The sequence below is a fragment of the Plectropomus leopardus genome, chromosome 3 (genome assembly GCF_026936395.1).
Source record: "Plectropomus leopardus strain MGB_pleo_1.0 chromosome 3, ASM2693639v1, whole genome shotgun sequence".
Taxonomy (NCBI): Eukaryota; Metazoa; Chordata; class Actinopteri; order Perciformes; family Serranidae; genus Plectropomus; species Plectropomus leopardus.
The window spans coordinates 4,438,502-4,463,240 of NC_142178.1; the positions used below are offsets into that span (position 1 = coordinate 4,438,502).

A 24,739-nucleotide genomic window follows, 5' to 3' on the forward strand; every position below is an offset into this window, starting at 1 on the left:
ACAGTCCAAAGGAATTTGACTTATTTCTCTGCCTGATTGGTATCTTCCTAAATTGGTCCAAATTTGATGTTTGATAGAAAGAAAGAATAAGAAAAGAAAGATTTGACATCAGAAACTCTACACTGATGTTATTTTTTTTTTGGAGGGGCAACTTGTCTGGTCTTGTTAACACTGAGTGCCTCTGGTAAATTGTATTTCTGTTCAAATCTCAAATCAGACATAAAATAGGGGAGATTGGGGTCTGTTGGGACAGGGGGACAGGGGGCAGTAGTGCCAGTGCCTTTTTAGCAGGCCAGAAAGCAGCTATGTCAATGCCATGTCAGCCACTCCCTCCTCACTTTCAACCTCAAAGTGGAGGTCTTCTGATCACTACTGTAATTTTATTAACAGTTATAAAATATACAGCATATAATAACATTTTTGGCTCCTTTTTTTGTTTTAATTTTTCCTCCACCTTACTGTTTTTAGTTTTTACACATACAAAAAACATGTCATTGGAAAGCTCATTTTCTGACTTATGGACCCACTGCCTTAACTGTTCTGGGAAGGATGAATTTGGGGAAATTGCACTCCTTGGACATTTTACAAAACTGTGCCTTCCATGTTTGGTTTTGGCTTTTGGCTTTAAAAAAACAAATTAGCAGGATCTATTCAGGGATGAAATTATTTTATTAAAGCAATATAAGGTTATTTCATCTTGATACAAAAACTGGCCCTACTCTCCCCTACTTATCTACTAAATCCCAGAGATGTAGGTTAGCATTAAAAAAAAAAAAAAACAGATTTGGCTGGCAAATGTTAGCGTAACAGTTACAAGGACTTACAGACCACACCTAGAATGTGTCTTGCATAATGTAAATTCTTCTTGTGCCTGTCAACATGTTCACAGTGTATTGTGAAGTCAGGCACATCTAGTTCTTCTCTCTAGTCTCTAGTCATTTCTGACACAGAAACACAGTTACAGCTACTTATCCGACCCGACCAGCCCACCATCACAATCCATCCTGCCCTGTAAGACATCACCACCACATCTCATGCTCTATTTCACATGCAGACGCAGCTGGCTAAGCCTAAGCAGACGTGTGTTTAGACTTAAAAGGCTTACACCTATACTAATATAGAAACCATCCATGAAATAACAGCTGTCATATAACTGCTGCCTTATTTCAACAGCCAGCTCTGCAGCAGCACCCGGCACTGCCTCACTTCGCTGCACAGGGGGCATGGAGGGCGGAGCTGTAATGACAGACACCACTCTGTGTGTGTGTGTGTGTGTGTGTGTGTATGTAAAAAGTAGGATTCTAAAATCCATTTTCCTAAAGCATAAAAAAGCAATATAACGGAAACAGAGAAATAACTAACTGAATATTTCACTGAACACGTGACATTGCAAAGTGCTCACCTACAGTAGGAGCAGTATGTTACACCTACAATTTCCTGTGGCCCTTTGCCAAAAATATAACAAGAGTAAGTGTTCACTGTAATTATGTTTGAGGAATCCTGCTGAAAGATCTTCATGAACGCCTGCCAGCTGATCAATCAACAGAAGCAAACTGCATTACTGTATTAAAACTGCATGTTGTACATGTAAGCGAAAAAGCAGTGGGTGTCCCAGTATAGGATAGATCTCCCATATCACCCTATCACCTTTATACCATGACCCTATAAGACACAGAGGCTGTGTGCAAATCCTGTTATTTTTTTTAAGTGAGTTTGTGAGCAGTTTAAACCATGGTGAGGTCAGTTTCACCAGAATTAGAAATGCAAGGACTGATCTTTGATTATCAAGGTGCAGAAAGTTTCTATTATATTAACTGATACTTTTCTAATGTCTCAAATGACAATATGAAAACAATGTGACCATGCATCTGCATGCAGTTACAGGTGGAAATGAACAAATTAATCTTTTTGAACAGCTTTTTTTAGTGTCTGGTATGCATGAGTGCATCAAACTGAATATTTTATCTCAATTTACATGGGCTCAGTTTATACATGCTGAGTATATATATATATATATAAATATATATATATATATATATATATATATATATATATATATATATATATATATATATATATATATATATAAATATTCGTATATTTTTTTATTCTATAGATTTTTAATTATATTTGTATATAATAATTACACTTGTAATTTTGAATTCTTTTTTATTCTATTTTACGTATAGTTGTGCTGTCCTTTAAACTGCGTGTGTGTTATTTTAGTTTTGCTAGGCGAAGAACTTTGAACTCCATGTTTGTATGAAAGGTGCTATATAAATGATGTTGTTTTGTGGGACAGCACTTGTTGAACATGCAAAGAACTATAACAGGGTGTCATGGAAAAACTGACATCATACCTATTTTGCAAAATCAACATGCACAAATGTATCAAAACCCTAAAAGTTTGATACATTTCCAAAACCAAATCAAATCAAATCAAAAAAGGCTCTTGCACAACTGTAAGCTGCAGAGTTGGGTGTTGATTTTCAGTGGGGTCGTTTAATGGATCTATTAATGGATCTTCAGCAGGAAACGTAGTGTTGAATATAAATATTGTTGCCATGTTAACTGCAGTTTAATAGACCATGGGTCTTTAGATTAGTACTTTAAGTTCTGTTGACAGGAACTGTGTTTGAGGTGTCTTGACACATAATTTTAATGTGCACCTGAGAGCCAATCAGAAATTAGCACCATGATGATTCACAAGTGTTGCACATGAAATTATATAATCTGTTTTACACTTTAACCTATAATTGTCTGCCCCTCCCTTGCAACAGTTATGCAGTTCCTTGTGGGAAGAGTTGGTTCCTTGTCACGCCCAGGCCTTCCTCTTCCTTCTACACACACTAACATGCATGCACACACACACACACACACACACACATAACAAACACAGTAAATAAATTACTTTAAATTCGCTCTACCTTCCACCAGAAATTAAAATATCAGTATTGCCAATCCATTGAGTGCTTTTACCATAATTAGCCAATCAGGTACTTTTCAAAAGATAAAATTTGCAATTTATACAGAATGTTTTCTTAAATACTGTAGTATTACATAAAAACACAGTACACAGTGTAGTTAAATTAGGACTATAATGGTTTGAAAAGTTCCAAATTGTTGTCGTCCAGCAGTGGAAGGTAACTAAATACATTTACTCAAGTAGCCTATAATTTTGAGTTATTTTAACTTTACTTGAGTATTTCAATTTACTGCTATTTGAAGCTTCGACTCCACTACAGTTCAGAGGAAATATTGTAGCCACTTTCACTACAATTCTTGATCACTTTACTTATCAGCGTTTTTAATGCAAAATCAAGTCAGCATAAAAATAATGATGTGTCATTATCAGCTAAGAAAAGGTAAGTCTTTATTATAGGCTATATAACATCGTTTTTAAAAGCTCCACCTTCTGCTGCAACATTAAAGTGATGCACACACAATTAATGCACAGTTGCAATTCAGTAATATAACTAACAGACTACATTTTTCTGAAATGGGCCATTATGCATGAGGAGTACGCTGCATTTGAATGCCAATACCCATATGCGGGGCTTTTACTTGAGACATTTCATGCTATTTTTACTCGTGGACAAGAGTTGAGTACTTCTTCCTCTCTGTTGTCTTCAAAGTTGAAAAGAATATTGCAACACATAGGCTGGGTCTGCACACACACACACACACACACACACACACACACACACACACACACACACACACACACACACACACACACACACACACACGAAGCGCAGCACCCCGCCCCGGTCCCGCCCAGCGGCCCGACCCCATGGACAACAGACAGACAGAGCGGATCATGTGACAGCAGCAACAGTTTCTAAACGACAAAACCGGAGAGAGACACACGCAGACACACACGCTCACAGACAGAGAGAGGTAGTTTCGTAACTTCGGGAAGCTTTTTGGAGCCATCGATCAGTGGACTCTTGTTTTTTTTTTCGGATGTCACAGCGGAGCGCCGAGCGTCGCCTGCGTCACTTTTTCACCGGAGTTCACTTTGCGAGTGAGAGGGAGCCTCAGCCGCCAGAGAAACGAGCGTCTCTCCGGGATTAGATCTGTGTAATCCATTTGAGAAGTAAGTGTGACACGGTGATCGTGCTGTGATGTTGCAGTGGGCACCGGGGACGGTGACCCCCGGTGCACTGATCTGATTTCCTCTCGGATGTTCTGCGGTGAAGTCCGTAATTGCTGCACGGTCTTTTAAAGGTTAGATGTGGCAGTTGGATCATGTGTTGGATTATTGTGGGGGAAGAAAAGAAGTCCATAAATCCAGAGTTGTGGGTCTTTTTTTAAATGAAATCAAGTTGCTTGTGTGTGGTCCATTAGCTTAAACAGTTAATTACACAAAGTTATTTTTTATAGGCTTTAGTGTCTTGATTTGTTTCTCTTTGAGGGTCATTTTTAAGACAGTTTTGGGGACTAATGATTTTAACAGTGGCTGATAACTGATGTAACCCGACAGTCAGGCAGCAGAGTCTCTGCTATTTATAGCCTTTAGAGCCTTTTATAGAACATAGTGTGGTTTAATTAATAACATTTTTAAAAAGTGGTCAAATATAGGCATGTGAGGGAGGAAGAGACTCATATATATTGATGTATTTCTGTCTGTGAAGTTGGTTCCTCTCCCTTTTTTAGTGTTAATGTCATGTAACATCTTGTGACCACATAGTGTGTGATTTTGATCTGGTTTAAAATAGATTTAGAGATTTAGTGCCGATTATTAAAATCAGCATGATCAGTCAGGGCTCAGTTTATGCGTGTTTTTGTGTTGGTGTCGGTTAGAAGAGTTATTGTTTGGTTTTAGAAATGTGAAACAGGCAAAAAACAAAACAAAAGTCCATTAAAAGTTCTGATAGTCCAAGGTGACACATTTTATATTATCCAAAGATAGTTGTTTTTTTAATTATAAAACACAAAAGCAGCCAAATGTCATATTTGAGAAACTGGATTAAGCCTTTTTGTGCCATTTTTGGTTGATTAACCCATTGCAATCTGAGTATAATGGTTTGATTTCTTTGAAAAACATTGGGAAAAGAGCAATGAGCAACCTGGCATAAAATGTCCCACAAATTTTGAGAAATAATAGTAAGTAGTAGGATAGTAAAAAGGGACTACATTTTTTAAGAGGAGAGACTAATATATATATATATATACATATATATATATATTAAATGTCCAAAAACTACATTTGTAATTAGTAAATTCAAATTATTTCACAGAAAAAAATAAACATGTATTTTTTCATGTTCACCACTTTCTGTGTTTCTGTTTTTCACTTTTTGTTTGCTTATTTTTCATGTTTTTTTTGTTTGGTTTTTTTTTTGGTAACTTTTTACTAACTTTTTGCTAAATTTGGGTCCATGTCTTGTAAAGTTGCTTCTTGGCTTTTTCTCATGTTTCTCTGGTTTTTAAAGGGTTGAATAACTAAAATGACTGACTGATTTTCAAAACTGTTTTAGCTTTTTTTGTCCCTTGACCCATTGATTAATGGATTTATTGATCAATTGAGTGCTTTGGCTGTATGTCACATTGACAGGCAGTCTGGTGCTGGATCAGTGAGTTTTGTGAGCGATGACCCCCAGTGTGGCTGTGTGGTGTCAGACACACACACACACACATACACACACACACACACACACACACACACACACACACAGAGGAGCATAGGTGACAGGTGTGTGTTCAGTCAGTCCCACCTGAGCTTCTTTGTCTCACCTCTGGTTTCACTTCATCCTTTATAATACACACCTCGCTCTTTCTTTCTTTCTTTCTCTCTCTCTCTCTATGTGTGTGTGTGTTTCTCCGTCTCTGTCTCTCCCTGTTTCCTGTGCTTTGTTTCAAGGCTGAGGCTTGCGTCACACATTCCACTTGGCATATGAAGCCCTTATCCTGTTTAGAGCCTGGAGTGAGAGAGGGAGAGAAAGAAAGAAGGGAGGAGAGAGGGATGTGGATGTGGGGGGTGGACGGGAGGAATGAGGGCGACCTCTCTCTCTCCTTTTCCCCTTCTCTTACTTCACACTCTTAAATCTCTCTAGAAGAGTTCTAAAAAGATGAGCGGATCTCTATTTGTCTTTATTTATTACGTATTTGTCTTTCATTAAAGCACTTAGATATGCACACACGCCCCAAACACCCCACCCACCCCTATGCCTTTTTTTTTCCTGAATCAACATGCTGATGTTATCTGGTGGAACAGAATGCGCAAGAGTGTGTACAAACACACACACACACAAACACACACACACAGCTCAAAGGGCATGTCCTCAGGAACATTAGGGCTAAACATTAAACTCCTGCTGCTGAAGAGTTGGTGAAGTAGAGGGAATCAGGACACCATGGTCAACAGACAGCCATAAATGTAAAAAGCTGTAACTTGTTACACAACTTCATATGCGTGCCAGCACACACACGCACACACACACACACACACACAGAGCGGTGCTGTGTGTCTGTTACTGCTTTTAAACCACTGGATTGAGCCACTGTGACTGTGTAGCTCTCTCTAACCCCCACCCCTGCCCCCGCCCTGGCCCCCTCCCCATGTTTGAGGTTCATTGAAGTTTTGTCATATTTTGGTCGAAACCCACTTCGTTTTCTTCCCTGTTTCTGTCTCTGCCTTGTTCTTTCCACTTCCATTTTGACATAGTTTGGTCAGAGCGGCTGTTTTCTTTGCCCTTTCTCTCCTTCAACCCCCCCCCCACTCTTTTCATTCTTTCGGGCAAGGGAGTTGCAGTGTGTGTGTCTGTGTGTGTGTGTCAGACAGGAAACCGCAGGCCCCCTGCAGCAGCACCCCCCATTTGGCTTCACTCTCCTCCTCCTCCTCCTTCTCCTCCTTCTCTTCTTTACACCCCCCGACCCATCACGCAGTGTGGAAATAATAACAGTGGGACTAAACTCTGAGGGCTTCCGCTTCTCCCCTCTCCTTCTCTCCTTCTCTCTTTCTCTCCTTCTCTCAGTTGTCTGGAAAGCCTCAAAACTTTTGCTCTCTTTGACAAATACAGTTTGAGGTGCATACACTTGTGTGTGTGTGTGTGTGTGTGTGTGTGTGTGTGTGTGTGTTACTGTGTTTGAGCCTTGTATCATCTCCAGTGTGTCTTTAAACGTGTGTGTTTGCTTGTGTGTGTGTGATGATGGATCCTGTTTCCCCTCCCCTGCTGACGGCCCCCCTCTGGCTTCCCCCCGAGGTCTGCAGCCCCACAGTCTGCTGGAGAGGAGCGGAGAGGGGTGTATATGTGTGTATGTGTGTGTCTGTGTCTGTATGTGTGTGTGTGTGTGTGTGTGTGTGTGTGTGTGTGTGTGTAAAAGGATGGGAGGAGAGGGCTAGGCGGCTCAGATGAGGGAATAGGAAGCCAAAATAAGAGGATAGGGGGCTTCGGCAGGGGCCCTTACAGTGAGGAGTCAGGAGTCGTTATCAGGGGAGTCAGGGGCAGGAAGTGAGGTAAGGGTCAAAATTAGGGAGCAGGGAGGTACAGTAGGGGGTGAGGGCTTAAAAGGAGTCAATTTGAGGGAGCTGAGGGCAAACAGAGAGGAATATCGGAGGTGAGGTCAGAAAAAGGAAAAGTTAAACGCCGGAATATTAGTTCGTCACCTTAATGAGTCACGTAATGGATCTTAAGTTAAGAGTGCATCTTCTGAGGGGTGTAAATAGGTAACGAGGGGTGAGTCAAGCTACAGAACGTACCTGAGGTTCTACGCTGTGAGTGATGATGTGAGCGAGTGTGATCAAAGTGACAGCCGTGTTGCAGGGGGCTGACATGAGGTGAGAGCGGCAGGGTAAAAGAGGTGGTCAAGACAAGAACGGGTGGAAAGGCTGCGAACTGAAGGCTCTAAGTGTGTGCGTGCGTATGTGTGTGTGTCTGTTGCGGCATGTTCTTGGACAAAGCTGTTGTCTGGAGGTTTCTGGTCTCTCTGGTGATCTCATCATCTCCAGCCTGTTGCCATTAGAGTGTGAGTGTGTGTGTGTGTGTGTGTGTGTGTGTGTGTGTGTGTGTGTGTGTGTGTGTGTGTGTGTGTGTGTGCGCATGCAGCCCCGTTTTGTGTCTGTTGGAGCCTGTGTGCGAGTCTGTAATAATTTAGCCCCTTTAGTGATTTAGTGTGTGTATTCTGTCGAGCTAGCAGAAAGTTGGTGTGCGGCTGTGAGTGTGCATGTGTGTGTGTGTGTGTGTGTGTGTGTGTGTGTGTGTGCGTGTGGTTGAGTCAGTAGCGAGGGACTCCAAGCCACAATATTTTCCCCTTCAGTCATGTTGTTTTATATCATTCATAGAGAGGGAGAGAGAAAGAGTGCGGCCTGGTGTGCGGTTCAGATAAATACAGTAGTAAAGACGTGAGTGATTGCTGAGGAGCGAGTGGAGAAGAGGTGCAGGAGTCCGAGGGTGGAGAGTGAGAGAGAAAGAGAGAGAGAGGGTGTAGGAAGTGTTTGCTGAGTGGGTTGGGGTTGAGTACACAGTAGCTCTACTGACCTAGAAGGACAATATTTGCAGACCACACTTGACATGCACAAACACACACCCACATGTAGCGCACACATAGGGAGAAAATACTTCTCAACAACTCCAAGGTAGAGCTCCTTGTTTGCCAAAAAGGTGCAGCACACGCTGGTTCCTTCACGTCACAGTGTGGGATTTGATATTTGAAATGGAAATGTTCCAATGACGCAGAGGTGCAACAGTTGTCTGATTTCTATCTGGCAGAAAGAGTTTGCCATCCTCCTTTAGTGGCATTTGACCTGTTGCAGAACCCAGCCTGTCAGAGGATCAGCGCAACTAGGGCTGCAACTATTTTTTTTATTATTGAGTATTCTGTAGATGGTATTCTTGATTGATCTGTTCATTTAGCCAAGTTTTGGAATTTTACGTTTCTGCAAAATAACAAATACGCTACTTTGTACATTTCATATCATATCAGTGTTTCTAAAGTGATGTAGTATTATCTGGAAGTGGAGGTGACTGTAGATGGCACCTAAGCTGCAGACCAGTGTTAAAGAGCAACAAATAAAATGCTGTGCTTCTAGGAGGAGGTATTATATTCTTCGAATTTGGCACAAACATCAACTTGGACTGAATAATAAATTGATTGAATTTTGGCTGTCAGAGGTAAAAAGTTGCTGTGACCTCACAAAACATGTTTTTTTTAAGTCAATAAGTTACTCAGGGAGTTATTTTTATTCATTCATTCAGACATTTAAACAAAGTTTTGCTTTAGACTTTGTTATATTCCAAATTTTAAATATTAAAAGAAGATTTTCATTTTTATTGTAAATACATATCGGTTCCAAATATCGGTTATCAGTCTCATTAACTACTAATAATCGGTATCGGCCCTGAAAAACCAGTACCAGTGTAATCGTAACATATCGGTGGTTTGCAGAAACGCACAATGTCTATTCTGGCAAACGGGTTGGTTGATTGATTGTTTGGTCTATAGAATTTCAAAGATTGTTAAAAAATTGCCAGTAGCATTTCCAGTAATGTCTTAAAATGTCTTTGACCGGCCAGCATTTGAAGATATTCAATTTGCCATCACACAAGACAAAGAAAAGTAGCAAATTCCCACAAGTGAGAAACCTAATCAGGGGAACGTTTTAAGAATTTTGGTTGAAAAATTACTGAAAGGATTAACAAATTATCAAAACAGTTCAAAATCACTGCTGATTCATTTTCTGTCAAACGACTACTTATCATCTGTAATTACAACACTGATTCGTACACAAATCAACAAGCTCCAGCTGCAGATTGTCTTTCATCTCTGGAGGCTTTATGGTATGTGGAGGTGTACTGAGGCAGAAGCTGCACCGCTGAATTCAATTTATTTCCTGTGATTGTCTAAGCTTTCAGTGTCTCATTGTATTTATTGTGTTATGATACACCCCAAGGGCAAGTTTGTCTTTTTCACAAGGACGCTCTCCCCTCTCATCCTGCTGTCACATGTTGCCTGTTCGTTTCCCAGTGTGGTAAACCCAAACCACCTGGCAATCACCTCCACTCAGATTAAAACAAATCATGACTTATCCGCCGCTGCTGCTACTATTCCACTGAGATCTCTGTCACCTAAATTGCCCCAAACCAATGACAGGTTGACTTAGCCCACTAAACTCTTTGTGTCTCAGACTACATAAAACATCTTTTTCACCTCCATGTAAGGTGGCCCGTGAGAGAGAATACAGCATGACAGGTAAACTCGCTGACAGGTGAGAGGAATGGTATGTTCTTTCGAGGATTTTAGTGAAGTGCTGCAGGCGTTTGCTCCAGTTTCTGTCAGAGGTGAACTCGGATATCTTATAAAGCACCTTTATATTGAGCACGTGAACATAAAGGTACGTACGTGCATGTGCAGATACGGCTGAGGTACAAAAGCGTGTTCACAGGTACACACATGTAACTGTAAATCTCCCTCCAGCTGAGCCCTGCAGTGACAAGGAAATTTGCATTTTAGAGTTGAGAGGAGGCTCTGAGTCACTCATGTCTGAGTCCACTGAAGTATGTTTGTTTTTGATGGGTGTTATTTGTTTCACACAGCGGCTTATCGAACTGGTGTGTGACTCATACACTCAGTCACACGTGTTTATCAGGCTACAGAGGGAGATGGGAGGGAGATGTTTTGGCATTTTTAGATCAGTTTGACAACTTTGCCAACCTGTGTAACCCTTAAGAAAGGAGCAGTAGCAGCAGAGATGTATAACTAAACACTGGTCCCCAGTATGGCTCCCATTTATTCCAATAGGGTTGCTCACCAAGCACATATGCGCCAAAAATTTTTTTAGTATTTGGGTTTACTTCCACAATTTGCAGCACACTGAAAATGTGCAATAGTGTTTCTCCTGCTGGCCCCACCTGCAAATCCCTGCTCAGCTCATAGACCTTACATTGTGATGACGTCAGAGATTCTTAAAATAATTTTTCACAGCAAAAGCAAAGTAAGATTTAGGGGATTTAGCATTGTCTAGTGGAGAGGATTGCAAATTGCAACCAGCTGAAATTTATTCCACTTAGAATTTCGAAAGCATTTTTTGTTAAAGAGGTTTTACTTGGAGCCGAATTATCCACTGAGGTCTCTTCTTCTTCGAAACAAACAGACCAAGTGACTAAATAATTAGATAAAAACAGATAAAAACACAAAGCAGTTTTAATTTGCAAATGAGTGTTTCTCCAATGCTGTTTGGTGTGTCAGAGAAAAGCCACTAATCCTGTCGCTGCTCAATGCAAATGTCCCTATCTAGAGCCACTGGTTGGTTTATCCATTCTGGGCTACTGTAGAAACATGGCGGTGCAACATGGTGACCTGTTGCACCTCTGCTCCATAGGTAGATATAAATAGCTCATATAATAAGGTGACGAAAACATGATTCTTCATTTTAGGTGATTACATACTAAAGAAAACATAATCTAATATTATATTGAATTTCTGCCAATATATCCTACTAAATAATACAGACTGGACATTTAAGTGTGTATTAATGTGCAGTATTTGTCAACTATTATAACTAACATATCTTCTATTATTGCAACAGTGTGTTTGCACAGTAGCAACTATTGTTGTCCCACAGAGAGTTACAGTTGTTAACAAACACATTAATAAACATTTAAATCTGCTTGCAACTACATTACAGTGTGGTGTGAACTCTTTATTAAATAAAATAAAATACACTTGTTATAAATGCTCAATAGAGGGACTTAAAGTAAAGTCTTACTTCACAATTTGGGGGTTTAGTTGGTGGCTCAGATAAAACATATATTTGAAGATGTTCTTGCATGTCCATACCTTGGACTGTGGAGACTTGTGATGTCTCTTTTTAAAGCTTTTTTTGGACATTTTGTACACTAAGTAATTTAATCCAAAAATCATTATCAACAGATGAATTAATGATGATGGTTAGTAGCAGCCATACATGTTGAACATTGGGCTGGAAGCTGTGATTCTATCATTTGGGCCTGTTTTCTGGTGCTGTTCCTTTAGTGACACTGTGTCTTCTTGTTTGCAAAAGTGAGTCAGAGAAGTGTGTCTTGCAGCACTCTTTCAATACAAGCACTTGCTGCATCAAAGTTTTTTAATTAGCAGAGGGGAAATATGACATGAGGCAAAGATAGACACAAGGTGTGGGGACTTCCACAATGCACATTAATTTTTCAAACCCAGTCTGTTGGACATTTTAGATTTCTTGTGCCTGTCGGGAAAATACCTGTGTGCTGTGTGTACTGTTCACTGTACACCCACTCTTTTGTCCTTTTTTCATGATCTTTCTGTTTGTGCTTCATACCTACTCTTATTTCCGCCCCTGTGTGTAATTCACAACCACAATAGAGTAACTGCTTGACCTCTAGTTGAACTACAAAACAATAGAAACCCGGATTAGAAAAACACACCCTCAAAGACAAATGTACACATACACGCACATGCACACGCGCCCCACCTGAATGCAGTCTCTTTGTCTCTATGGAGCCGTGCAAAGGGTGGGGCTTTAGTCGTCATGTTCACACCCTTCCTGACCCAGCGAGTGAGCATCCTGCTTTCCTATTGGTCTGTTGCCCATCTGGACTCTGCGTGCATGTACGTGTGTGAATGTGTGTGTGTGCGTGTGCGTGTGTGTACTAGGGTGTGATGGCCTGTGTTCTTGCCCATTTGTTAATAATTAAAGGCTAACTTGTCTCCAGACTGTGGACTTTAATCAGGTCATACACACACAGATTCCCTCAGGGTACATTCTTTGACAGTTCATGTTGCTGCTTAATGCACCGGTGAACACACACACACACACGCAATCACGCTCATAAACACCGTAGTTTAGGCACAAACACAGAGTCATCGCAGCTGCACCTGGCCATTCAAAGCCAAAGTAACTGGAACCACCTTTGAAACCTCACACGCTTTTGATCCAAACACTTGACAGACCTTTATAGGTGGTGTGTGTTTCTGAGATGTGGGAGGTATCGCTGTCTCGTCTTTGTCAATGGGCAGTTTTTAGCCACAACACACCTGGAAGTGTCTCGTAGTGTCATAAAACAGCCTGCCAGACAGTGGACAAGATGGACTGTGAGAAAAAAAGAGCTTCTGGTTGAAAGTAGAAAGTAGAGAGGAGGAGGAAAGGATGTGTAAAACTGACAAAAAAAGGCATTTGGTTATTATCTAACGTGATTAACTGGAAGTGAGGTCGACAGTGCTCTCTCTCTGTCTCTCTCTCTCTCTCTCACACACTCACACACACACACACACAAGAGCGCGCACATTACAGACACCTATACTTAACTCCAGACCCTTGTCTAGCCATCCCCTCTACTTTAAGTGATTTACTCTTCATTACTTCTCAAAGACGTGTGTGTGTACTCGTTCTTGCTTCACACTGAGGACCGAAAGACATTTTTAACAGGACATTTTTGGAAAATGAGGACATTTTAGCCAGTCATCACTTCTTCAAAGGCCTGTTTTAGAGCTCAGAGCTTTTATAGTTGAGGTTAGTCTTGTTAGTGTTAGGGTTTATAGTTGAGGTTAGTCTTGTTAGTGTTAGGGTTGAGATTAGGCATTTAGGTAAGGGTAAGGGGCAAGGGAATGCTTGATGTCAGTAAGGGTCCTCAAGAGGATAGAAGAACAAGAATGTGTTTACATGTTAATGTTTGTCCCAGAGGGAGATATTGTCCTCTTGACTGCACTACATCTATCTGTCAGCTATAGTTACTTTTCATATTATTATTCCACATTCCTTTACAACCTTTTTCGGCTTTTGACCACTTCCAAAAAGAGCAGGGTCTCGCTGAGGCCCCCTTGTCACATTTCAGCTGTCTGTATGAGCTGTTGGCTGTTCCACCAAAGAGACACTTCCCCTCTAAACTTCTCACATGGTTTCGGTTAAACAACAGTTTTGAGGCCCAAAGACGTAAAACATGGCCAAAACTTCACACACAAAAAGTCAAAGGTTAGAGAAAAGTGTAAAATATGAAACCAAATTTATGTAGCACAACTTTTTTTTTTCTTTCTGCTGACCCCGTTAACCATCTCACAACCCCCGAGATTTATCTTGTGGACACTTTAGAGGGTCCTGACCCCTAGGTTGGGAATCACCGGACTATCAGTCATAGTAAAGTACTTTTTCTACTTCAGATACTTAAGGTATATTTAGGTAATAATAGTTATGTACTTTTCAGTGTTTCCCACAGAATTAGAGTGTATGTGTAACCATGGCGGGCGGGGAATAAACAGTTATGTTTCGCTTTCAATGGGCCTGATGTTCTGCTGCTCCATCTGTGCCCAGAGTGCACTCTGCGCTCCAAGAGTGTGATGCAATCAATAACTAAACAGTATATATATTTCAACAGCACCCCTAATGAACGGTCCAGCTCCAAAAATAAAAAGTCTATTTATGTGCGACACATGTTTTTAACGTGGCAGGCTGACACAAATAAATAAATGAGAGGGAAGCCCTGCTTTTACTGAAGTATGGTTTTAAAAGTAATGGAGTATATTGGAGAATATTTTGACTTAAGCGTAGGTAAGAAGGTACCACCACTAGTTATGAATTATTGTTGGGTGCCATGCTAAATCATTGCTCAACATAAAAGAAGATAAAATGACAAAATGAGTGTGTTCACGCATTGTTATGTATTAAATGTGTTTACTAATGGCTTTATTTGGGTCTTTTATTTTTTAGGAGCCTGGCCTATGCAGCCATGCTGATGTATGACTACCCTCTAAAGACAGACATGGAGTCGGTAAGGCGTGTGTGTGTAAATGTAGCTTTAGGTGCTTGTGTGTGTGTGTGTGTGTTTGTGTGTGTGTGTGTGTTCCCATCATGCCAAAACATGTTTTTGATACCATATAGTAACTCTGACCTACACACACACTTCTGCTACGTGTCTAGACAGACTGGTTCCCACATTCCAACTCTTCCTGGACAAACAGGCTGCTGTACAGTGGACATTTGCATACAATGGGTGCAAATACTGCCAGGCAGCAGGCTAATGAACACCCATACACACACACACACACACACACACACACACACACACACACACACACACACACACACACACACACATACGCACACTGTAAGCTGAGACATAACAGTTATCCGCTCCCAAACAGAGCTGGGTTTAAGTTTTTTGGCTGGCTCTAGTTGTTTGTGTGGCAGTAACATGTTTTCCGTGTTATTCAGCACAGGACGGAAATTTTTAACTGCTCTTTTGTCTCCCTCTGCTGCTTCCTTCTTCTACATCCTTTCTTTCTTTCCCTCTCTCTCGCAGTCATTCTACTCTTCGTTAGTGAAAACCCCGGAGCCATACGGCGTGATCTTCTCCCATCCTGCCCACCTCTACCACCCCACGCAAATGCACGCCTTCACCCAGTCCCACACCCCCAGCAACCCCACACACACCCAGCTGGAGCCAGTGGACCTGTCAGTCAGCAAGCGTTCCTCCTCCACCTCCTCGTCCTCCTCCCCTCCCTGCTCCTCCGCCTCCTCCCCAGCCTCCTCACGCAGCTCCCCGCCTTCCCCCTACAGCACGGCGAGCCGCGCCTCCCCTCGCTGCTCCCCCCCACACTCCCAGCTGCGCTCCTCGCCCTCCCACGCTCTCCCTCCTCCCACTCCTTCACTTCCTTACCCCACCATGGTGGCTCCACTGATCAGCTCTGGATCCGGAGTCATCCAGGGGTCGGGGGTGATGGTGTCTCCGGTCATGGTGCCTCTGTCCGTCCTCTACCCGTCGCCACTCCACCTGCATCAGCCCATTATGGTGAGCCCACCTGTCGCCGGTGATGACGACCATCATCGAAGCAGGGAGCACAAGACAGGTGAGGCCTCGTTTATCGATTTAATTATTTTAGTTTTCAATAGTTTAATTAAGCTTTCTTAACATGACATACTGTATGTGTTGCAAACAAACACATACACATAACACTTAAACATCAGTGTACAAGTGCTGGCTTACTTTTTCTCCAAGAAAAGAATAGTAGCACAATGAGGAAGTCCTTTTTTATTTCCTCTGTTTTTAGAAATCAACTTCAGCAGATTCTTGTTTCTCAGGAAAGCCATATTTGTCATTTGTTCCTTTTTTTTTTGGTCAAATGAAGGTTAAGTGCTGTTATTCACAGAGGTCATCATCTCTGAATCGCTTATATTTGATACACAGAGAATAACAAAAAGCATACATAAGTGATAGATACATTTTAATATTAGTGTTTGTTTTTAGTGCCCTGACCTAGAGGGCCATTGCATATTTTATATCTGAGATTATTTTAAAAAAATGAAGAATAGAAGGAAAAAAACTTCTTCTATTTCTTAGCTGAGGCCTTGCTGATTTAATCTTAATTTGATGTATAAAATATTGTGTTAAAGGGATAGTTCGGATCTTTTGAAGTTGGGTTGCATAAAGTAAAACATATTCATTTTATTACAAACAGTGGGTGTCAATCAGCACACACTTAAGTTTGGAGAAGCAAGTTGAAGCCTGACACAGAAACTAAGCAACGTACTGCCACCAAAAAAAATCCTAAAAATTAATATTGGTTTAAGTGTACCATATATTTATGTTTTCTCCGCTTTACCTTAATGTCAGGCAGTGATTTCCGAAAGGGAAATGAAGTCGTTAAATCGCTCCATTCAAGGCCAGACTCCGTAGAGTACAGTAATTTAACATCACTGAACACAGGAGCTGCTGGTCTGCCGCTGCCCCAGTCAGCTGTGAGACTGAGTTATTGTGTGACTTTGGCATTTAAAAGGCTTAGTTCAGATTCACCAAAGTCACACAATAACACTAACTAACTAACTGATGGAGAAAGCAGTACACCAGCAGCTCACATATCAAATTCACTGTTTCTCTTAATGGAGTCCGGTGACTTTTAAAGGGCACAGATTGGGAACTGAAGCCATTAACAGTTATTATGAGACCGAAATTTAAAGCGGTGAAATCAATATCAATATACACACAGCATCCCATCCACAGTAGTACAATGCTTAGCCTCTGTGTCAGACTGCTTCTCCAGACTGGGGTAATACCGACAGACATCTACTGTATGTAACACACTAACTATGGAGTACCTCATGCACTTAAAAAAATCCACACTACCTCTTTTATGTAAAGAAGTTCAGACGATGCCGCAGAATTGACCATACTGACCAGCAATTTCTATCTGCCCAGTTCATTGTGGCGACGCCCACGACCTGCACAAGCCTATCAAAACGGAGCCTCGCTCTGAGCTCGCTCATGACCTCCACAGCAGCCACGAGATGAAATCATCAGTCATCAGGATACCACACGAATACGGGTGAGTGACACTCATACAAGTTTTGAAAGAAGCACCAAAAGTTTCACAAGTTTCAGTGTCCGCTGCAGCGCTTCCCCTTTAACTTTATGTGAAAGTCGTTCTTCTGGTGATCTTTCTAAAACTCAGGTGCAAACCCAAGACTATCAGGCTGGGTATTGTTTGAATTACCAAAAAGTAGAATTTAGATCAGGAAAAATCTTGAAACTGAGAATATGGACCAGCATTCAGTTTATAGTCCAGACATCATTTGTGTCACTCCTAACATCTCTCAGTACTCTTTTCTGTGCAGTTATACTCGTGTCTAAATCCTGAATGTGAGAAGTGACATTTTCAACACATAAACAAAAATCTGAAAGTACCTCAATTATATTTTGTTTCAAAATTATTAGCATGCAAAGAATTATTTCTAAATTATTTATTATTTGGTGGAAATTGAGTATAATGTTTAATTTGTTTTCATTGGTGTACAATAAACCTGTAATCAAGAATCATTGTGTTTCCTTCACCTTAGAATGAGTCATTTATGTGTACACGTGCAGAGCGGTTCTCCTCCATGGAGTCTGCCATGTTGTTTCTGATGTAGCCCACAATGGACAAACCAAAAACTTGCTATGAAAAGGTCCATTTGTGTTTTGGTGTTTTTGCAATAGCCACAAGAGTTCTCCTGCACACATGGCACACGGAGGAAGTTTCAGTCAGATGCAATCTGCAACCCCACCACTAGGTGCCACTGAATCCTGCACACTGGACCTTTCATTTATGCTCAGCACATTTAATTTGCTTGTGTCCACATCAATACACAGTAACTTACCGATTCATTTGTCGTCCAAAAAATTCCTGCTCTGTACATTCTTATTTGCACAGTCTCTCAAAATGAGGAGCTCAGGACACAGATGTAATGCCATACATTTCAGCAAGCTCTGAGGCAGAAAAATAAGGCTGATGCGGAATCACGTAGATCACGTAATAGACACCCCCCCCCCCCCCCATTTAATTTAAACCCAAAGTTACTCATATTTAAAGGATGTGGCTGCTTTGAGTTTCAGGCTGCGTGCCGATAATGTCCTCAGCTTCCAGTCAGATCCACCCCTCACTCCTCGAGAGCTCCAGCCTCCAGAGTTCACAAACCAATGGGTAATGTCGCGGTTGCTAAGTTAATTATTTTTAGAATCTATGTCTGTAGGCCACTTAGAGATCGTTTTTTACAGAGATAACAGGACCAGTAACACAACTATTTGTCCCAAATGACACATGAACACACTGACTCCACTGTAGGCTGGGTATGTCAGGTTCCCTCCTTCCAAGGTGGCGCCTTTTATTGTCTTATTTCCAGTCCTGTCTATCAGCCACACCTCACTGCAGTTCCCTCTCCTTATCGCAGTCTCATCAGCTGTACAGCTTTATATCAGCCATCTTCATCCTGTCACCTTCTTCCTCCTCCCCCTCCCTTCTTCCTCGCTCAGCACTTCCTGTATTTTGCAGCGCTCATTGTCTGGCATCTCCCACTCCTTCTTTCCTTCCTGCTTCCTCCTCCTCCTCCTCCACACCTCCCGTCCTCATCTGTTTTCATTCCCAGAGGTTCCTCTTCTAAAAAATAACGGCTCTTTCCCCAAAGGAATAATTGCATGTCGGTTACACATGTAATAGTCAGGGAATGCTGCCAGTTAGTTCTTGCTTGTGTGTGAATGGATTGTATTATAAGGCCCCCTCCCCGCCCCATCCTTTACTGTAGATGTCAGTCAGGGCGGTAACCATCACAGGCCAGCGTTGCCCTCGGTGATTGTGAAATAACTGGACCCTTAAGAAAAAAAAGGGTGTGTCGTTATCTGTCATCACCTCATTTCTCAAAACACAGGAACAATGTAAATATACTGTATATACGGAGGGGATATAGGTCAGGTTTGCTCAAAGTGTTTAATAATAACGGGTTAGGCCCTGTGTGTGTGTGTGTGTGTGTGTGTGTGTGTGTGTGTGTGTGTGTTTGTGTGTGTGTGTGTGTGTGTGTGTGATAACGGGGGGACTTTCTGCACATTCCTTTACGCAGAACTGATCTGTGAGAGATTCATATTTCAACACTCGACACCTGCTCTCAACTGCCACTTACACACACACACACACACACTCACACACACTAATAATAGTGCAGAAAGACAATTCATTTTTGTTCTCTTTTTTTGACCGATAAACACTAAAATTTGGCACATTTCTACTCTATTCTCTTTTATTGTACTAATTTGTCAATTGATGAATTTAACGCACACACAGAAACACACACACATGCTCATTTATGAGTTAAGTGCAGAGAGACAATTCATTCTTTTTTCTGACAGAGAAAAACTAGAAAATGGCACTTTTCTACTCTATTCTCTTCCAGTCTTTTGTGTTCTACTCATTTATCATTTGATGAAACTTAACACACAGACAGTTATTAGAAAGCTGATCAGTTTTCTGACTTGTAGAGTTGATTTTTCTCATTTTCAGCTGTGTGTCAGCATTGGTGTCAGTTTCCAGTGAATGGGTCGCTGAATGGTTATGAAAGCATGAGAGAGGTGACAGGACAAAGCAAAGGCGTGGTAGACTGGAAAAAGGCGGGAGGTGTTTTTTTCAACTTCCTGACTGGTAGAAGTTGTTATTGCATCGCAGAGTCGCTGCAACCAAATTAAACTTGCATTAAATTTCGACATCACCAAGCAGGCGGCTGCGGTGTGACACCAGCGCCCTCTCCTGGTGGAGCAGTGGACTCTAACAAATTCTCTCTCCTCCGTGTCTCTTTCAGGGGCAACAACCCGTCAGTAATAGTTCATTCAGGCGCAAAGCATCCTCTCCCCGCCGAGTCTCCGGACACGCTGAAAAAGCGGCGGATTCACCGCTGCGACTTCACCGGCTGCAACAAAGTGTACACCAAGAGCTCCCACCTCAAAGCACACCGCAGGACACATACCGGTAAGAGTCTGCATTCACACACAAGCTGCAATATAAAGTTTTTGATCTATTACAAGCTTTTTTTTTCCTTAGGGACTGTTCTTTATTTTTTAACTTCTTTTATTAATTTATTGTTTTATTATTACCCTGCCCAAAGCTGTTTTTCTTTTTTCTTATCTTTTAAAAATTTTGAAGAGATTTTGACACAATATCAGTTTAGATTTGATTATTTTTCCTGTTGGAAGCATACGATTGGTTCAATATTTGAAAATCTAACAATGATTTTTCTTTTTACAGTTTTATACAGGTATTAAGTTATTCTAGTTGTATGTATTTATTTAATGCGTTGTTTAGTTTTTGATATTTAAGTCTTTTGTAATACTGTCACTTTATCGTACACTGCTGGATCTGAGTCACAAGTTTTGTGCTTTTCATGTGTCAGCATGTCCAGAATGACATTAAAATGAACCTTGAACCCTCTGGCTATGACAAATAGTGTACTTTTGGCAATTTTTAAGAAAAAAAATTCCCTCCAAACCCTTTGGCAGGTTTTGGGGTTCAGAGGGTATTGACAATAAAAACAAAACACACCCATTTAATGTTGTATGTCCCTCCCCTAAGCCAAAATAAAAAAAAACGTAAGTCGCTCCACAATCCTTAAAACTTATTTGACATACAATGCCCTTTTTGCACTACCCGTTCCCCCGTCATAAATAACAAACAGTCCCTTACATTTGGTTATTTTGACAGACAGAAGTTTAGTTGCGTATGACATGTTCAAGAACCGTCAGACATTTGAAAAACTAAAGATCATTTTTGTCGTTACACTTTCTGGCTATAATAATTGCTGTTCGTTTGGCAAGTTTGAAAGAAAATGTGCCTTTCAAACCAGCCGTAAAGTTTTGGGGTCCAGAGTTTATTTTAAAAAAACACAATAAATACAAAAAATTAAAGTTGTACGTCCATACTTTAAACCAAAAAAAATTTATAAATTGCTAATAGTGTTTTAATATTTATTTATTTAGTGTAAATTATTTGATATACCTCCCTTGTTTTGCACCACCCCCTCATAGATAACTAACTGTCCCTTGTTTTTTCTTGCTATGTGCAGGAGAGAAACCCTACAAGTGCATGTGGGAAGGCTGCACGTGGAAGTTTGCACGTTCGGACGAGCTGACAAGACACTTCCGCAAGCACACAGGAGTCAAACCGTTCCAGTGCCCTGACTGTGAACGCAGCTTCTCGCGCTCTGACCACCTGGCGTTGCACAAGAAACGCCACCTGCTGGTGTAAAACCACACAGTGGGGGCTACTTCACAGAAACTGGACTGTACCACTTTGACTTGAGGGGGGGGATTTTAAAAGAGCTGGCCTTGGACTCCAGATGGGGAGTGGGGGAATGTTCCTCAGGGTGCAAGTTTTAGACCCTTTCACCTCATTAGCCTGAATATGAGCTGGTGTCATTGATCATCTAACACCTTCCTGTTTGCAGATTCATCATCAGCTCATTTTGACGTTATAATAGAAATAAGGTTGTTGCACCAGACCTCTGATCAGCTGTGGAAGGTCCAGACACTTTTTTTTTTCCAAAAAAAAAAGAGGTTGCAGCATCTCAGCTGGCCTGAGAGCAGTGCCCTCTTCTGGCCGCAGAACCAAACTGCATCGTCACTCTCTCAAGCTTCTTTTTTTGCATCGGCTCTCATTTTCTCTGCATGCATTCAAAGTAAAGATTGTGTACTCCAACACACACGTTATTTGCTAGCTAGGCCAATATAATGTGAAACTTTTCAGAATGTATCATATCACACCCACTGTGCATCGTGTCACGCATGCACCAGCTTCCTCTTATCAGCTACCTGTGACGTAACGCTAACTCCTCCTTCATGGACCGCCACATTTAAACACCACACACCTCATCTGCCTCTACAAGCTTACATCATGAAGTGACTTTTAAAAAAACAAACAAACAGGTAGCTAATGCTTGCTTTTCTTGTACATATGCACACGTTTAACAGCACACACAGCAAGAAAACATGCACTTAATAAAGCAGCCTCTGTCTGGTGTGCTTTTGGTATTTGGGTTGGGAAAAAAAGGAGGGGGGGCTGTGGGTCTCGTTCATAGTCGGAGTGAAGTGTTTTTTGTGTTTTCATTCAGAAATGTGAAAGTTGCTGCACAGGGGCATTATTGTGTCAGTGAGGAAAAGACACCACTCTGTTGGTTTAAAGGTAGAAGCAATGAAATGTCTCTTATATCAAGTTTATGTATCTAACTGTTGTTTGGTTGATGTGACACCGTGGTAGCCTTTTTTTATTGTATGACACATTTTTATGGGAAAAAATACAAAGTGCAAAGCAGGGACATTTGCCCTTTAACCCTTTGAAACCTGGATTGACATCAGTTTTCTTGTGCTACGTTCAGACGCCTTTTACAGGCATTTTAACCCTTGATACTTGACCAAATTGGTTTTGATTTCTATTTATGATTTAAATAGCTTTAAAGGCAACGAGCAACTTGGCAAGATATTTCCACAAATTGCAAGAAATTAGGAAAAGCTGACAGAAAATGCATTGAAAATAAGTTTAACAAAATCCACACAAACAAAGATGAAGAGAGAAAATTATTGGAAAATATTTTTTTTTAAAGGAAAATTTCCAGGAAACTAACTATAAATATATATTTTAAAACAACTTTTACATTTACATTTGTAGCACTTTTTAAAAGCTGTTTTCCTTTATTTGTTTTTGCAGATTTTCAGGCGATTTTCTTGAAACTTTGTATCTCATTTCTTGCTAATTTCTTGTTGTGTGGCTCAATACTTTTATGCCCCGTTTTTTCAAAGAAATTAAGCCAATATGCTTCGGTTTCAAGGGGTTAATTTTTTTTTTATCAGGATATTATGAGCTTTTATTCCAGCCCGCCATCTTTTTAAAGAAAATAACGTTTAATTCAACAGTTTTCATAATCAGTGGTCATCAGATATATTCTTATAGTACACCATCATTTTTTTCAGCACAACTTCCTGTTTATACAACTTCTGGAGAACAAAATAGATTTGTTTATAGCGTCTTTGTACATGCCACCAATGTGCACTTTATATATATAAATATATAAAACATTCCCAAAGCCAAATATTTTCTAATCACAAATTTTTGTTTTTTTTCTATTCATACATCTGCTGGTCAGTTTGATCGGAAAAATATAACAGATATCTCAGATTGTCATTTCCAATGATGTGTGACCCTTTTATATACAAAGAAAACATACACACAGTGAATGTAGCGGCTCACCTGATCTGCATCTTGCCCCTGGATACTCTTTGCGGTTTTTGCTTGTACATGTTTTTTTTTTTTTGTATTTCTGCAAATATAAGTTGTAATATATACAGTATATATATTTTATAATTGATTATTAAACTGAAAGGGCAATTAAAGGTTTTTTTTTATTAAGCATGATTTTGATACTCTCATAATAATGGATATTATACATTTCTATCATGTTGTGTCTATAATAAACCCTCTCTCTTCTTAATCTAAACGTTGGCAATTCAAAGGGAACATATTAAACTGTGAACATATAACTGTACAGGTCTATCTGCGATGTTGCATTTATTTTAAGACGGAATATTCATACCACTTAATAAACTTATTGATAATATTTGCAGAATGGAGTGCTGTGTCTATGTTGCGCGTTCGTGTTGAAAGTGTTAATGGAGGGGGTTAGAACATTAACTGATAGAGAGATTTTAAAATAATAATAATAATAATAATAATAATAATAATAATTAAGTGATTTATCAAAAAAAACATACCAAACATCTGCTGGTACTAGCTTTTCAAATATGAATATTTCCTCTCATTTACAATTTCATATCATTATAAGTTCAATATCTTTGGGTATTCCGTTGACTTAAGCTTCAACCTCGGTTTATTTAAGGTGCAAAATCCCCCTTATCTGAGTCTTGACTTAGCTGTACAATAGTACATAGCAATAGTTATAAGAGCTATTAATACCAAATAATATAAATATAACAGAAGGCAAATAGATCCATGGTCTCAGCACACATTATACATATACACAAAAGACCACACACTCATTCAGGTGGCATCATCACCTTTGGGATGTTATTGTTATTATTATTAGTAGTAGTATTGTTAATATTATTATTATTATTAATATTAATATTATTATTATTATATAGCAAAAAAGACTGATGTTACTATCTATAGCCTAATTGCACTTTTTTTGTTTTTTGGTGTGTTGTGACTTCTTGCTATTTTGTAACATAAAACAACTCAACATTAATGTATTCAGTCAAATAACAGTAAGATGTAGGCTTGTTAAGGCTTTTAAATGTGTATCATAACACAATAATATGGCATCATTATCTCATCATCAGTATCTCTCCAAAGAGCAATTTAAGGTACTGGCAATTTATAATCCTCCCATGTATATATAATTGACATAATGAGTATTCTGTATGCTTCTTTACTGAAACTTAATACGTGAAGTCTTTCGCTTTTTGTAGTGTAGCTGTACACAAGAATT

The 24,739-nt window shown here is 40.2% G+C and overlaps 1 protein-coding gene across 1 annotated transcript; it reads left to right on the forward strand.

Moving 5' to 3' along the window:
* The first annotated feature begins 3,813 nt into the window (after positions 1-3,813).
* klf3 (Kruppel like factor 3 (basic)) lies at positions 3,814-23,848 on the forward strand. Its single transcript, XM_088075389.1, has 6 exons — positions 3,814-4,099; positions 14,660-14,720; positions 15,252-15,798; positions 17,145-17,271; positions 20,048-20,214; positions 21,305-23,848. The coding sequence occupies exons 2-6, from the start codon at positions 14,679-14,681 to the stop codon at positions 21,484-21,486; spliced, it is 1,065 nt and encodes a 354-aa protein (XP_087931515.1). The 5' UTR covers positions 3,814-4,099; positions 14,660-14,678; the 3' UTR covers positions 21,487-23,848.
* Positions 23,849-24,739: the final 891 nt, after the last annotated feature.